The 15,799-nt window shown below is 35.6% G+C and overlaps 1 protein-coding gene across 7 annotated transcripts; it reads left to right on the forward strand.

Annotated features, from left to right (window-relative positions):
* The first annotated feature begins 8,795 nt into the window (after nt 1–8,795).
* On the forward strand, nt 8,796–14,939 carry HB-7 (homeobox-7). Of its 7 annotated transcripts, none has more exons than XM_022037926.2 (12): nt 8,796–8,932; nt 9,530–9,764; nt 9,880–10,058; nt 10,358–10,475; nt 10,887–11,063; nt 11,680–12,159; nt 12,289–12,387; nt 12,712–12,924; nt 13,024–13,192; nt 13,276–13,544; nt 13,626–13,721; nt 13,816–14,939. In XM_022037926.2, the coding sequence occupies exons 2-12, from the start codon at nt 9,627–9,629 to the stop codon at nt 14,269–14,271; spliced, it is 2,394 nt and encodes a 797-aa protein (XP_021893618.1). In that variant the 5' UTR covers nt 8,796–8,932; nt 9,530–9,626; the 3' UTR covers nt 14,272–14,939. The 7 variants fall into 7 exon arrangements, with proteins under 7 accessions (XP_021893618.1, XP_088072503.1, XP_021893619.1 ...); XM_088216377.1 differs by having other exon boundaries at nt 8,806–8,932; nt 9,525–9,764; XM_022037927.2 differs by lacking the exon at nt 8,796–8,932 and adding an exon at nt 8,961–9,073 and having other exon boundaries at nt 9,525–9,764.
* The last annotated feature ends 860 nt before the right edge of the window (nt 14,940–15,799 follow it).

Raw genomic sequence — 15,799 nt, forward strand, 5'->3', positions numbered from 1 at the left:
CTATTGTTAGAAACGAAAGATAATTTATGTTGTTTAGCTAAATGACAAACCTTTCAATGAGAAATATTCGAAGTTTGTAAGGATTCATTAATATACTAAAGTTTTGCTTTGGAAGGATAACCCAATCTAAAGTGCCATAGGCTACTTTTAAAGTGAGTGGAAACATAATGAACAGCAGAAAAAGGAAAACATCTGGTAGTTAAGTAGTAGAGGTTGCCAATGCATCTACCCTTCCCAATCAACAAGCCCCGAGTGCGGTCCTGGATGAAACAAGAATGAAGAGAAAAATCAATTGTGCAGTTGTGGGTAGTGGTCAACATGCTGACACTGACAAGGTTAAAAAAAAAGTGAGGGATAAAGAGAACATCATGTAGAGTTAGGGTGTCGGTGAGTGGTGTACTTCCAACTTGATTGACTATCACTGAACTACCATTTGGTAAAGTGACTATAATGGGATGCACAGTTTTAAGGTGTGTGAAAAATGTGGGTGTACAACAAATATGATGTGTGGCTCCAGAGTCAATGATCCAGTATTCAGAGGTAAGTGTGTGTGTGAAGTTGGAAAGACAAAAGGGTGTGTAGGATATACCTGCCGCGTGAGGGTCAAGGGTGGCATGATTTGTGGAGAGAAATAGATTGTCAGGCATGATGGCGGTGTTGGGTTAGTGGAGGCGTGCACTTAGGTGAGCAATAATGTTCTGAATTTGTGATGTGTTTAAGTTATCGACAGAAGCAGCGAAATGAGATGCCGGTAAGCAGTTGTCAACAGAGTTGGGAAAATTTTGCACTTGTCTTGTGGTCGGGTGCATGCCCGAGGAGGATGATACTTCATGGGCCAAGGTATGGTTGGTGGAGAAGAACCTGGGCTTGGATTGAGGGCCAGACGGGTTGAAAAAATTGGTTCCATGAGTGGGCCGAGAGATAGCTGGTGGATTACGGGCTTGGGCCTGCGTTTGGACAGACCCCTCATCAAAAATAGCTGGAGCATTGTGGGTTTGTTTTTGGGCTTGCACAGTTCCATCATTAAAACGTGTTTTGGGCTTGGGCTTGAGGCCCGGTGGGTATCCATGTAGGCGGTAACATCTGTCCATAGTGTGGCCCACAAGCCCACAGTGTGAACAGGTGGGTCTCCTTCTTCCTTGAGTTAGGGCAACAGAGGGTCCGGAACCGTGACCTGTTTCTGCGTGTGAGTCGAACCCGATTGCACAGTGTCGTTCCTCTTGCACCACCAGCGAGAAGACTTTCAAAATGGATGGGGAGCATTCCATCATCAAAATTTGGGCTCTAACAGCAGCATAGGAGGGATTTAATCCCATTAAGAAAGTCATTATAAACTCTTGTTCCTGATAATCGTTCCACGCCTTCATGTTTCCGCAGTGACAGCTTGGAGCTGGTTGAAAGGTTTTGAGTTCATCCCAGATTGTTTTCATTCGTGTGTAGTATGTGTTGATGCTGAGTGATCCTTGAGTAAGATTGTTCATGCTCTGTTTCAATTGATAAATACGTGGTGCATTGCTCTGCTGATAACGGAGCTGTAAATCGGTCCAGATGGATTGTGCACTTTCATGATATAATAAGATGTCAACTATCTCCTTGGTGATAACATTCAGCAACCAAGAAACCACCATACTGTTACAACGTGACCAAGTTACGGCATGGGGGTCGGTGCTGCTCGGTTGATCATGGGTTCCGTCTATGAATCCCAACTTATTTTTAGCTGTTAGTGCTATACTGATTGCTCTCTCCCATGTGTTGTAGTTGTTCCAATTGAGAAGATTGGACACCAAAACTAAACCGGGGTGGTCAGCACTATGAAAGAAGAAAGGATTTTGGAGGTCATCAGAATGATCTCTAGCCATTGGAGATCAAGTGTTTTGTAGCTCAACTACTGAGCAAAAATGATGTTGGTTGAAGGTTTAATGCTCTGATACCATGATAGGAAATTTGACAGAAAGAAAGAAGAGCAAAATGAACCTAAGAGAAAGTAAAATGATAAGAAAATATTTTCCTTATTCCATTGAATGTTTGCTGCTTACAGGGAAACAATATATAGCCATTGCAGTGGTACCATAACAGAAGAAAACAAAAAACAGCAAATGAAACAGAATGCATAATACCGTAATAGAAGAAAACAAAAGCAGCAGGAAGAAACGTACTGGCATTTGTACGTGGGCAATGGGCAAAAGAAAAAACAGAAATAAAAACGGTTACAATTAAATATATTAATTATTCTTAATAATACAATATTAAAATATCTCTCAAATACAAGTATAAGTACATCTCTAATATTCAAGTTATAATTTAAGAAATATTGGACTTTTTTTCCAGTTTTATTACAAATCATTGTTAGAAACATAAAAGATTACATTATTTATAGTTCAGAACCATTAATTAATAGTTATAGCCAATCAAAAATTAACTTCTAACGAATTAAATGTAAATTGAATCAAGAAAAATTAGCTCTTGCATTATACGTTGTGATATACGTGACATATATGTGTAATATATAGAGACTCTATATGTCCTGTTGATATGTTGCTTGTGATACATATACTTTTTGTGTATCATGTTAATATGTTGTATGCACCATATTGCTTACTATACATCGTGTTGATGCACTGCATGTGACATATAACTTCTCATATATGCTACAATGATTTATGTGTGAAACATGTCTTATTATATAATGTATTTGTAATATTATAATTTTGTCTAAATCAATTTTTATTTTTTAATTTTTGAAAGAATTAGTTTTTGTTCTTATTAATATTACTGTTATAGTAGTAATAGTAATAATAATAATGGCGTGAATTTATATAGTTCAATCTCAAGCCCCATACATTTTAATTTTTCATATTTAACCAAATCTAAGAACAAAATTCAAAAGTTAAATAAAAATAAATTATTTCAAAATTTTGATGGGGCCTTAAAAAAAAAAAAAAAAAAAAGTATTTTTCAACCCATAATAACAACAAGAGTATTATGTAATATACAAATTGTGCAATAAATGTGTAAATTTTGAAAATATCATTTTACAAAGGACAAAACGATTAATCCATTGGAAAAAAAACACACGGTCGAAATAAAAGAAGCTTGGGTATATATCAAATGCTATATATATATATATATATGTTTGTATATTTGCAATTATAATTGCTTAAGAATAAATATAAAAAACCCACAACTAATACAGACTAAAATACACAAATAATAATAAGCAAATCGATTCGTGTGAGAGCCTTTTAACTATTGGCATGAATGCACAATTATAATGGCTATCTATATCAAATAAATATGTACTTTCAATTTAGATGATTTGATGCATATACATATATATATATATATATGAACAGAAATGAAAGAAGCATTTATTCATATAAGAAGCAAAGAAGGAAGAATTGTAGCGTTAGAAATTTATTGTAGCAATTAGTGAAGATCTTAGTGCCTCCCTGTTGTATTTACTAATGCCAAGCATTTTTATTTTTGGCCATAAATTAACTTGTCACAACCAACACGTTATTAAGTTGCTGCTAGTAATACACAGTTTCTGCTAACGCAACAAGGCCAAAATTTATGTCCATTTATTTCTTGTATTCAATATTAAATTATATATATATATATATTCATATATTATGTGCATACAAATATACTTTTAAATTAAACGTATTGATATTTTTAATTTTTAAGTTTCAAAAATTTAGCTGGAGGGCAACATAAATCAACAGTTATAAAAGTTGGTGAATTCACATTAATTTCATAAAGAAAATATATATATATATATATGTAACGACCCCAGAAATTTTAAAATGAAATGTATATTAAAAATATCAAATGTGGAAGCGAAGTCAAAAATTCGATTAACATCCCTTACACTAAAACCAAAAACATGTTTACAAAATATAAAAGATCAAACTACCTAAAGGAGAAACTTGAAAGTAAAAGCTAAGAATATGACTATGGAGTCTTTAGGCGTCTCCTTCGTCGTCCTCCTGAGGAACCGGCTCGGGAACAATGTCTTCTTGATCTGAAATGATTAAATAAGGAATGAGCTACACTAACCCAGTAAAGACATCACGATATCTCACAATCACGGAGGTAAAGATGGGTAGAAAACACAAAAAGACCAATGGAGCATAATTTACAACAAATTCTTTTATCAATAATAAATCCTTCACCATCCACTTACCTCGGTGAAATTCATAAAACAGTGTACGAAAGCAATAACATTATCATCATCATGAAATCATATGCGAACTGTATAACATAATACTTATCAAGCCTTTTGTAATTCAATCGTTACACAACATATTTTCCTCATTTACCAGCCCACTAGTATCCATGGGGATCCATAGGGGTCCCGCTACCCGTTAACCCTTAACACTTGAAATCAGATTCCAAGGCCGTCCCCATACCCCGTCCGGTATGGGCGCCAAAACTATAAACCTCATTACCCCGTCCGGTATGAGGGTGAAACGGGCCGTCCCCATACCCCATCCGGTATGGACGCCAAAACACATAAGATCTTCATACCCCGTCCGGTATGGGAGACCACAATCCCGGTAGGGTTCCCTACGGACCCGGTCCGTCCACCATCTCCCAGGATATCTAGTCAGGCTGACCACATTATACAATTACCCATTTACATAATTTTTCATTCTCTTTTTCCTCAGTCAGCATCATTAATCCACATACAAACAAACAAAACAGTAATTTATGCCAAACAGGCAACATACAGCATCAATATCCCAGTCATTCAATCCATAATCAATAAAACAGTACAATATGCACACGAAACTATAAAATGGAAACATCAAACCTCATACTGCATTTAAAACTGTAAAACAGGCCAACTGACAGTTAACCGACAAACACACTAGACTCGGGCTCCATTAGCGACCTTAAGCAATTTCACACATTCGTTGATTCATGAAATACCGTTTTATCATTTATTGAACTTTAAAACCGTGATAGGAAATAGGGTGAGGGGTCTTTACTCGTTTCGGGGTCCGAATACGGCTTCACAGTGCGCCTACAGGCTGTCCCTAATTTTTCCTGAATTTTTTCTGGGGAACTGAAACGCACTACTGGTACCTGCACGTGTTCCAAAAAATTCCAAATTAGGCCCAGGGCCCCTTTTTGGCCAATATCGCAATTCCGGCACAGCGGCTCTGCCGTGCTCCGGCGGCGGCGATTCGCATCGGTTTGGCCATTTTCGATCGTTTCCGGCCGAATTCGGCCACACTTACATCGATCCTTGCGATAAAACAACCCTAGGGCCCTCGGGGGGCAAAAAAATTACGGAAAACCGAAGCTTACCGGCGGCAGTGCTCTCGGGTGCGGCGGCTCTCTGGTGAAGTTCATGTTTTGGTGATTCGGCTCCGATCAACCTGTAGAGAAAAGAATGGTGATCACGGTGATATAAAAATTGCATCAAACGGAGGTCGGGAAGGGCCTCATCGGAGGCAAAAACCGAGAGGGGGCGCGGCGGCGCCGATGGGTTTCGGCCGTGTTTTTCGGCCGTTTGGCCGGGATTTTGGCTCCGATTTGGCCACAGGAGAAATCAGCGTGGAAAAACGAGTCGGGGGTATGAAATTTACCTCGATCGGCGGTCGAAAATCTCCCCGGTGCGGCGGTGGGTGGCGGCGGCCGGCGTCTCCGGCGTCTGGTTCGTCTTCTCCGGCGAGGGCAGGCGGCTAGGGTTTTTGTGGTCTGGTGTGGGAGTTCTATTTATACCCTTTTGCATTTTGATCTCAGCCGTCCATTTTGTTTTAATCTGGGTCGTCCGTACGCACGCTTGATCTGGGCCGTCCAATCGCGCATACGCGGATCGCCAACGTGGCCCGTCCCCGGTCGACGTGATTTTGCCACGTGGCAGGTCCTGGTCCCTTTTTTTTTTTTTTTTTTTTTTTTTTTTTTTTTCCTCTTCCAATTCCCGGGCGTTACATATATCTAAACTCACCCATTTAAAAAATTTATATCATTATCATTTCCTGAATTTTTATATGCCAAAATTAAATATACTCTTGGTGTGATGCTGAGATTAAGGGATACAAAATAAAAGTTCAAACAATTTTCTAATAAAAAAAATGAATTAATTTGGCATACAAATCAACATTTACTTATGATATATTGAAGTTTACGAGTCTAATGCATTAAGAAAATTAACAAAAAAAAATTGATGAATTTTTCATGTTAAATCATGTGTTTATTTTATTTTACGGTTATTATTTTTATTTGATTGTGTATCAATTTAGTTTAGAATTATTATTATTATTAGTTTATGCTAATTAATTTAAAATTAACTTAACTTATATAATTACCAACAGTAATTATCACATTCTAATTAATAAGTATAACAACACATGTATTCCATCTTAAACTATATCATATAAGTAGGTATAATAATTATACAAAAATGATTTCTCTATTGCATTATTATTATTATTATTGGGTGGATTCTTTAAATCTCTATGGACAAAGGGAATCTAATTACCCAAAATAGGAAAAGTATATTCTCCCCTCGTGATATTAGCTCTAATGCCTTTAATTTAGTTCTGGATTTTGGGAAGACAAAATCCCTATTGTGTATATATATGTCCAACATTTTTGTTTTGAGAATATATTTATAAATCTTGAAATGTAACAAATTAATTATCTAAAGAGAGGATATTAATTGATCCCCCAATAAATTAATTTTGACAATGAGTGTCCCTAAAATTTGGTTTAATAGAATTTTTTTTTTTTATTTTTTTATTTTAAATATATATATATTATTTTCTAGTAGAAAAAAAGTAAAGCATATACATTGATTTTTCAATCGTTATAAGTTTTAGAACAGATTCTTTAAATTGTTGATTAGGTATATTGTGACCCTTGTTTATATATATATATATATATATATATATATGTATATCGTTCTAGACAGTTCTCATAACTCATCGTGGTAATTAAATAAATCATTATGTTCACAGTTGATGCACGTATATGTATATATGGGTTGTGTTAATTGTTAGTAAATATTTTAGGCATGCATGCATGCAGGAAGTTTGATAGGGAATTCTTTTGGTTATAAATTGCATGCATGCATGTGTGTATAATCTACAAACGCATGAAATTATTAAGTGTATATCCATAACGTTTGCATTAATTAACACTCTTTAATTGTAAATTTTTCGATCCATATCCCAAGTATTTATTTCTTCAAAAAAAAAAAAAAAAGGCTGTCGTCATAATTATTTGGATCAAATCGTTTTGATTTTTTCTTTTTTCTTTAATTCATATCCATATGAACTACCTATCTATATTTAAAAGAAAAATTAGTAGGAAATTAAATTAAATTAAATTTTGAAGTTCATAAAACAATTTGATAACTTGTATTTTTATATTTTCTAAATAAATTTATAATTTTTGTTAATTGTGTGTAAATGCATAATTTCATCATCACTATGGCTTATTTATAAGACTAAAATTTAGAGTCATTCTCTAAAGTTTAATATTTGTTTCCCTTAATGAAAATTTTAATTTAAATGACTACATTTAAAAGTAAATTTATAATTGTATGTGATTGAAAGTACATATTAGTTTTGCATTTGAAATAAATTGAAAAATTATATGTAATTCATTTATAAAATTTCCCTTTAATTAATAGATGATAACAATTGTATTAAGAACTAACTCCACATAAAATTTTATATAAAATTGAAATGATATATTTAAAATTATATTAAATTGATAAAATTTAAAATTTATAATTCCAATTTTATACGAAACTCTATGCATAACATTTAATAAAGGTTTTTACCAATCTAGTTGAAGTAAATATATAATTTTTAGAAACTAATTTCACAAAATTGTTGGTTTGCTTAAAATATATTCTGATTTTAAAGGGTATAAATTTAATTTATTATATTTGTAATCTATAGTTTGATGGTTAATATAATATATATATATATATATATAAGCACCATCTCTTCTTAGTTAAGATAATTATGTTCCTTCCCCTTTTTCTTAGGGTTTCTAATGTCGGGAAGCCCTTTGAAACTATAAATATATACATATATATATAAGCATTTAGTTTTCAGTTTATCTAAATTAACCTAAATATTCTTAATGTATGTTTTTAATCTAGAGATAATGATGTCTAAAACATGGTTGATTAATATAAAAAGCGTTTTAATATAATTTTAGGGGTAAAATTGGGAATCGATAAATTAAGGCATGAAGAAAGGTGGTCCCGCCGGGCAATGAAGGCCATTTTGGATTGGATGTCTGAGAGTCAAAGCCCATTGAAATGTGAAACCATCCCAACCCTCAAAACAAGAACTACTCCGGGACCCACAATTCCATAAATGGACGATCACGATCCATTGACCCATCCGATTCCTACAATCACTCCCGTGGGACCAACCTTACCATATCAACGGTTCTCAATTTTTACCTCCCTGACTTCCCTCCATTTTGACTCTCTTCGCAGTAAACCCGTCAACTTTTATCGTCCTCAACAGAAATCCACGCGCTCCTCCGACGTATCCAATGAAGAGAAGGAAACTATAATCACGCGCTGAGTGGAGCGTGGGATTTCCTAGAGAAGAAAGTTTGACTTTCTAGATCCGGTTTGGGAAACGGTTGATGGTCCATTAAGGAAATGCCACGTGTATGGAAACAGTAACGGCGTAAGTGGCGGTGATCGGTTTCTGTCACCCGCAGTTAAAGTCTCCGTTTACCTCCTCCCCACCGTACGGTAAATATTAATAAATTACAACGCCATTTATTACAGACCCGAAAGAGAGAGAAAATCAAACAAAAGAGAGAAAGTGAGAGTTTGGAGGTGTGACGTTGAGAAGAAACCAAAAGGAAAAAAAAATATAAAGAGAAAGAAAGAGATTTTCTCTCTGCTCTATTTTCTAAAGAAAAAAAATCTTATATTGGCGCGGTATTTACTCTTTCGATTTCTTTTCATTGAATAATTCTTTCTTATTTAACCATATGTGGTTTTTATGAGTAGTATACATATATATGAGGGTAGTATTAATTGCTTCTCTCTCAAGCTCTTCATTCATGGTGGATTTCAGTAGTATGTATTCAAATCTTGAGTTTTCATCTGGTGGGTTTTCTTGACCTGGGGAAAAGAAGGAGAATTTTTCCGTTTGAGTATGAAGAAAATTGTAACAGTATATCACTGTTTCCTTTCTTCTTCTCCTTCTTCAATTCCACCTTTCTGTTTGTTTACTTTCTGCATTAAATGTTCTTAGCTGGTGATGTTTTGTTTTCTTGTCGATCTTCTAACTTCTCCTATGCGAGAAGCGTTTTAACCTGGTTCTTTTATGTTTTTTTTTTCTTCTTAAAAAATCACATAAAAGTTTCTGGAGAGATTAATTTCCTTCCTAATCTGGTAATCTGATCGTAGGTTGTCCTTATTATTTTAAACATTTTTTATTACTTTTTGGCTTTTGGTTTTGATTTTTATAGTTTTTTCCAGTGTTTTTAATTGGCTTTTTCTGTGTTTTTTTTTATATATAAAAAAGTACAGATTAAGTCCAAGTGAAGTGAAGAAGAGAAGAAGCGAGTGATCTATACCCTAATTATTTCAACATCTTTTTTTTGGGTGGAAGAGTAGCAAGACGAAGATGTATGGAGATTGTCAAGTTATGTCATCAATGGGAGCAGGCAATGTGGTGTCAGCAGAGAATTTATTCTCTTCCTCACCGATCCAAAACACTAATTTCAACTTCATGCCGTTTAATCCTTTCCCTTCCATTGTCCCTGTAAGTACCAGAGGAAACCCAAACCATTTTTCTTATATTGTTATCTTTTTCTTACATATAAGTTGATTTACATATACTTTGTAACAATATGTACATATGTCTGTATATGCAACAGAAAGAAGAGAATGGAATGCTGATGAACATGAGAGGGAAAGAAGAGATAATGGAGAGTGGATCGGGTAGCGAACAAGTTGAAGAGAAATCAGGCAATGAGCAAGAAAGCACTGATCAACAGCCTCCTAAGAAGAAACGTTATCATCGGCACACTGCTCGCCAGATCCAAGAGATGGAAGCGTACGTCTCCCCCATTTCATTTTTCCTTTATTAATCATTTTCTTCTCTTCTTCGTCTTCTTCCTTAATCTGTTATATGGTTAAAAAAAAATTTGAATCCCCATATCGAAGGTGTGCGACATTGGTGTAGAATTTATGAGTTTGGACTCTCCGCCTTAATATTCATAACACAATCATTTTCTTATTGTTTTAGAATCCCATAAAAAAATACAGAAGAAAATAATTTTCTTCACCATGATCTCCATATCTTTTTCTAATTAATCCAGTCCATGTGATAATTAACTCGCGTTTGTTTTGCAGTTTATTTAAAGAATGCCCGCACCCAGATGATAAGCAAAGATTGAAACTAAGCCAAGATCTCGGCCTTAAGCCACGCCAAGTCAAGTTTTGGTTCCAGAACAGACGAACCCAGATGAAGGTTTCTCTCTTTCTCTCTCTCTTTCTCTCTTTTTTTTTCTCTCTCTCTTTCATATTAAACCCTAAACCTACTATGCTCTTAATGTCCCTGTCTGGTTTTCCTCCACGTAAACTCCAGCCAAACACCATTCCCAAGAAACCGCGTTGTTTTCTTTGTATTTTGCATTAAAACGCTTTCAAGCTATCTCAGCAACTTGAAAAAACAAAAAGCAAAACCCTGTTCGCCATCATCATGAGCTTCCAAGCTTATCATAATATCAGACTTGAAGGAATGTTATTAATATTCATTAATACCTTTCACCCACCTCTCAACTTTTTCTCATCTGGTTTTTTTTTTTTTTCCTTATTTTATGTTCGTCATAATTTAGGGTTTATGGTGAATAATACAAAACAATATGTATGTATATATTAGGCACAACAAGACCGAGCAGATAATTTGATACTTAGGGCAGAGAATGATTCGCTCAAGAATGAGAATTATCGGCTACAAGCGGAGTTACGCAATCTAGTGTGTCCTAACTGTGGAGGTCCAGCCATGCTTGGAGGGTTTGAAGAACTTCGGCTTGAAAATGCAAGACTTAGGGAAGAGGTATGTATATTATTTCTTATTATAATTACTAATTAACTTCAAAATATTATAATCTAATTACATATGTATATTAAGTAATAACTATATGTTAAATTATAATTACACATGCAAGTTTTTTTGTTAAATAAATAATACTTTTTAACCAAAAATTACATCAATTTAAATTTGTTAACTAGTTCATTTAATTATTCAGCTAATTATCTATACATTATATACATAAAGAGAGTACAAAATTTCTATTATGATTATTACTTGCTAGGCCCTGGCCTAATTAATTTACAGTAAAGTAATTATTGTACTTTTAGATTAATGAGTTTAATTTTAATTTTCTACATATATTGCTCCAGTTATTGGTGATTCAGTAGACTGTAAATATATAGGTGTAATATAAAAAATTATTTGTTCTTATCTACGAATAGATATAGATACAATTCTTTGCAGTTAGAATATTCTATGGCTTATTGAAGAATGCTTGTTTCCTTTATCATTTATATATGCTGTGCTATAATAATCAAATTATGCAACCTCAAGAGAGAATTAATTATATTTTATTAAAAGCATCATAGAGAGAATTTAGATCAGTTCATACTAATACTCGTGATCATGTGGTTTACAGTTAGAAAGAGTATGCTGTATTGCTTCCCGATACAGCGGCCGGCCAATCCAGCCAATGGAACCAGCTCCGCCGATGATGCCTCCATCTTTGGAATTGGATATGAATATATATCCTAGGCATTTCTCCGAGGCTCCTAACATGGAACCATGTCCCGGAATGATGTCAGTACCTATGTTGCCGGAGACATCTCCATTCCCTGAGGGCGGATTTGTCTTAATGGAAGAGGAAAAAGCCCTTGCAATAGAGCTCGCTGTGTCGTCCGTTGATGAACTTCTCAGGATGTGTCAGACAAACGAACCACTCTGGATTGGAAATGGTGAGAATGGAAAAGAATTGCTTAACCTAGAAGAGCATGCTAGGATGTTTCCATGGCCGTTGAATCTTAAGCAGCATTCTAGCGAGTTCAGGACCGAGGCTTCCCGTGATAGTGCTGTTGTTATAATGAATAGCATCACTCTGGTTGATGCTTTCTTGGATACTGTAAGCTTATTTTCCTCTTAATTGTCAATTTAGATAATATCTTATGGTTTCATTCTTGAAAAAGGGTTCTACATGCACATTTGATCTAAATACGTATTAATTCTAGTCCTCATAATGTCAATATTTCAGAATAGATGGATGGAGCTGTTTCCTTCCATTGTTGCTAGAGCAAAAACTGTTCAAGTTCTATCATCTGGAGTTTCGGGTGCAAGTGGCTCTCTTCACCTGGTAATTAAGCATGTAGTAAACTAATTATATTTAGATAAAAAGAGTAGCCAAATTTCTTAATCCAAGATTGTTTATGTCTTAATTTTCATTCAATCACTAATGATCAATTCATAGGCCTACTTCTTAAATAGTATGCTCTAGATGTATAATTAGAATTCAATATCTTCGACTTGAATTATTGCCACTCTTCCTCGAATTTCTGAGACTGGAATTCGATTTTTAATGAGAGTTAACAAGAATGTATCAAACTGGGTTCAATCGCACCCTGGCAATTAGATTTTATTTATGTTACTGAAGATATGATTGTGTTTTTTATTGGAACAGATGTATGCAGAATTGCAAGTAGTATCTCCATTGGTGCCGACCCGGGAGGCATATTTTCTTCGATATTGCCGACAAAATGTAGAGGAGGGAAGCTGGGCAATTGTAGATTTCCCCATAGATAGCCTGCATGAAAACATGCAACATTCATTTCCTCTATATAGAAGAAGGCCCTCTGGCTGCCTAATTCAGGATATGCCCAATGGCTACTCAAGGGTCAGTAGCATATTTATTCAATTACTAGAAAGCTTTATATGAAATGAAATTGAATTGAACCATATATATTTATGTAATATATTTTCATGTCATGGACAGGTTACATGGGTAGAACATGCAGAGATAGAAGAGAAGCCTGTTCATCAAATTTTTAGCCAGTTGGTTTACAGCGGAATGGCGTTCGGAGCTCATCGATGGTTAGCCATCTTGCAGAGGCAATGCGAGAGGGTTGCGAGTCTCATGGCCCGAAATATCACTGATCTTGGAGGTAATTAATCGATCTTAAAGTCGTTTAATTCAAATTTCAATTATATGGAATACGAAATTGGTAATATATATTTGGAGTTGCAGTGATTCCTTCACCAGAAGCAAGAAAGAACTTGATGAGACTAGCACAGAGAATGATTAGAACATTCAGTGTGAATATGAGCTGCTGCAGCGGGCAGTCATGGACAGCTCTATCAGAATCAGTGGATGATACTGTTAGAATCACAACAAGAAAAATCACAGAACCCGGCCAACCCAATGGAGTAATTCTATGTGCTGTCTCTACTACTTGGCTCCCTTACCCTCACTACCATGTCTTCGATCTCCTCAGGGACGAACAACGCAGATCTCAGGTTCTACTTTATATAAATATATATATATATATATAGTTTAATTATACTACATATGCAAATATTGATTCTTGTGTTCTGCAGTTGGAGGTTCTTTCTAATGGAAGTGCTTTACACGAGGTGGCTCACATTGCCAATGGTTCTCATCAGGGAAACTGCATTTCTCTTCTTCGCATTAATGTAAGAACACATACATCTTAATCCTTGTAATCTCTGTATATATTTGGCATATACATGTGTATTATTTATGAATATACAACTACTAATGGCGCAGGTAGCAAGCAATTCATCACAGCACGTAGAGCTGATGCTGCAAGAAAGCTGCACCGACCAGTCCGGCAGCCTGGTTGTCTTCTCCAACGTAGATGTGGATTCGATTCAACTGGCAATGAGCGGGGAAGACCCATCTTGCATTCCCCTCCTACCTCTAGGTTTTTCAATAATCCCCGTCGAGACAATCAATTCTCCGGCCACCGTAGGTGACTCCAGCTCGTCACCGGATCAGCAACAAAACTCGGCTGGCTGTTTACTCACTGTCGGTCTGCAAGCTCTCGCTAGTACAGTCCCAACAAGCAAGCTCAACCTCTCAAGCGTTACAGCCATAAATAACCATCTCTGCAACACATTGCACCAAATAACTTCTGCTCTTATTAGCTGTTGCCCTAACAATACCGCTGCTGCTGCAGGCTCTGTCAGTGAGTCTGCTCCTGCTTCTGCGCCAGATAATTAGTATTAATTCTCCCCTTCAATTAAATTACCCCTCTGCAGGTTTCTCCTAACATTTGCTTTTTTGCTACTTTGTTTTAATTAACAATGGGAAAGTTTAGGGTTTTGAACGTGAGGGTCATGAGCATTTAAAGGTAAAGTCAAATGGGCATGGTCCTACACATCTATATATATATACATATATACATATATATGAATATGTGTATATGTATATGTGAGTAGTGAGTTGTGGGAAAGTAGGGAAGGGTAAATAAGAGAGGTTTGGTTTTGTGTTGTGTAAAAGTAATGGTAGTGGGGTAAGATGTTAATTAGGCGATTTAGGGGAGTATGATTAATTAATGGTGGTGGGGATGTAGAGGGAGTCAAGAGCGCACCAGATGTGACCCAGAGTTGTTTTCGATGGTGATCAAGACCTATATGATGGTGGTGATGATGATGATGATGATATATATATATATATATGATGATGGTGCATATGTATAATATGTATGGCGTCTTGGTGATGATCATCGTGGAGCAATTAAAGGGTGGTTGGTTCGGGTATTGACTTCCGCTTGTCGGCCTTTTTCTCTTTCATTTATTTTTGGAATTTGATGCTACTACTCTTGAATTGTTATTTTCCTATCATTAATTATACATTTATATATTCACTTGCCTCCTCTTTCTTCCTTCTCTCTCATCTTCAACAGTTTTCTTTATATATATATTTTTTAATTCTCAATATAATATATAAGTGAAAAATAGTGTTTCATTTACCAAAATTCAACATGTATATCAGAATTGGAACAGTAGGAATTACAGAACTCATTCCTGCAATCTCACTTGATATACATATTTCAAATTCCATTAACACCACCTAGAAAAGAATCAAAAAGAACTAGAAATCTAGAAAGAGAAGAAGAAACATGTATATACATATACATATGAAACAAAAGAATTTGAAAGAAAAAAGAAATTAATGGAGGTAGAGATAATGTTTGGTTTGATTAAAATAGACACCATCGTCCAGAATTTGCCAACGGCAAAGCGTGCATTTGAGCAAGACAGTTGATGCCCAGAAAGCTCCTCGTATATCTTCTGTAATATGAACATAACACCACCGAAGAGGAAACATCACCTCGCGAAACGTCCAGCTTTTTTCTTCTCCAACTTCCAGCGCCTGCAACTCCCTCTTTTCGCCTGCAAATCCGCACATGTAATACACCTTCTTGCTCGCTGCGTTCTGCATCGTCACCGTCACATGCGGGAACAGATTATCTACAAATCCGTGCGAAGACGACGACCATGGCCACGAACACATAAATACCAGTAGAATGCTTAACGCTCTCATCTCTGAGTACCCAATTGAATATATGTACTTATATATACATGTATATATGTATGCGTGGGTTTGTGTTTATATGTATATGCTTTGTTTCTCGCGGTGTTGGTTTTGGCTGGTTTTGTTTTTTGCTTGTGGATATGGCTGTCTCTGGTATTTGTATGGCTCTGCTTCATGGCTCCCCGGCAAGCTGACTTCCGTTTCTTTCGTC

Source organism: Carica papaya, chromosome 3 (genome assembly GCF_054855325.1).
Source record: "Carica papaya isolate Zhongbai chromosome 3, ASM5485532v1, whole genome shotgun sequence".
Lineage (NCBI taxonomy): Eukaryota > Viridiplantae > Streptophyta > Magnoliopsida > Brassicales > Caricaceae > Carica > Carica papaya.

Bases quoted from the DNA above. Each gene is read 5' to 3' on its own strand.
- HB-7 (XM_022037926.2), top strand. From the start codon at position 9,627: ATGTATGGAGATTGTCAAGTTATGTCATCAATGGGAGCAGGCAATGTG. The intron at 12,925-13,023 runs GTCAGTAGCATA...TGTCATGGACAG, and splicing joins TGCCCAATGGCTACTCAAGG to GTTACATGGGTAGAACATGC. The intron at 13,722-13,815 runs GTAAGAACACAT...CTAATGGCGCAG, and splicing joins TTTCTCTTCTTCGCATTAAT to GTAGCAAGCAATTCATCACA.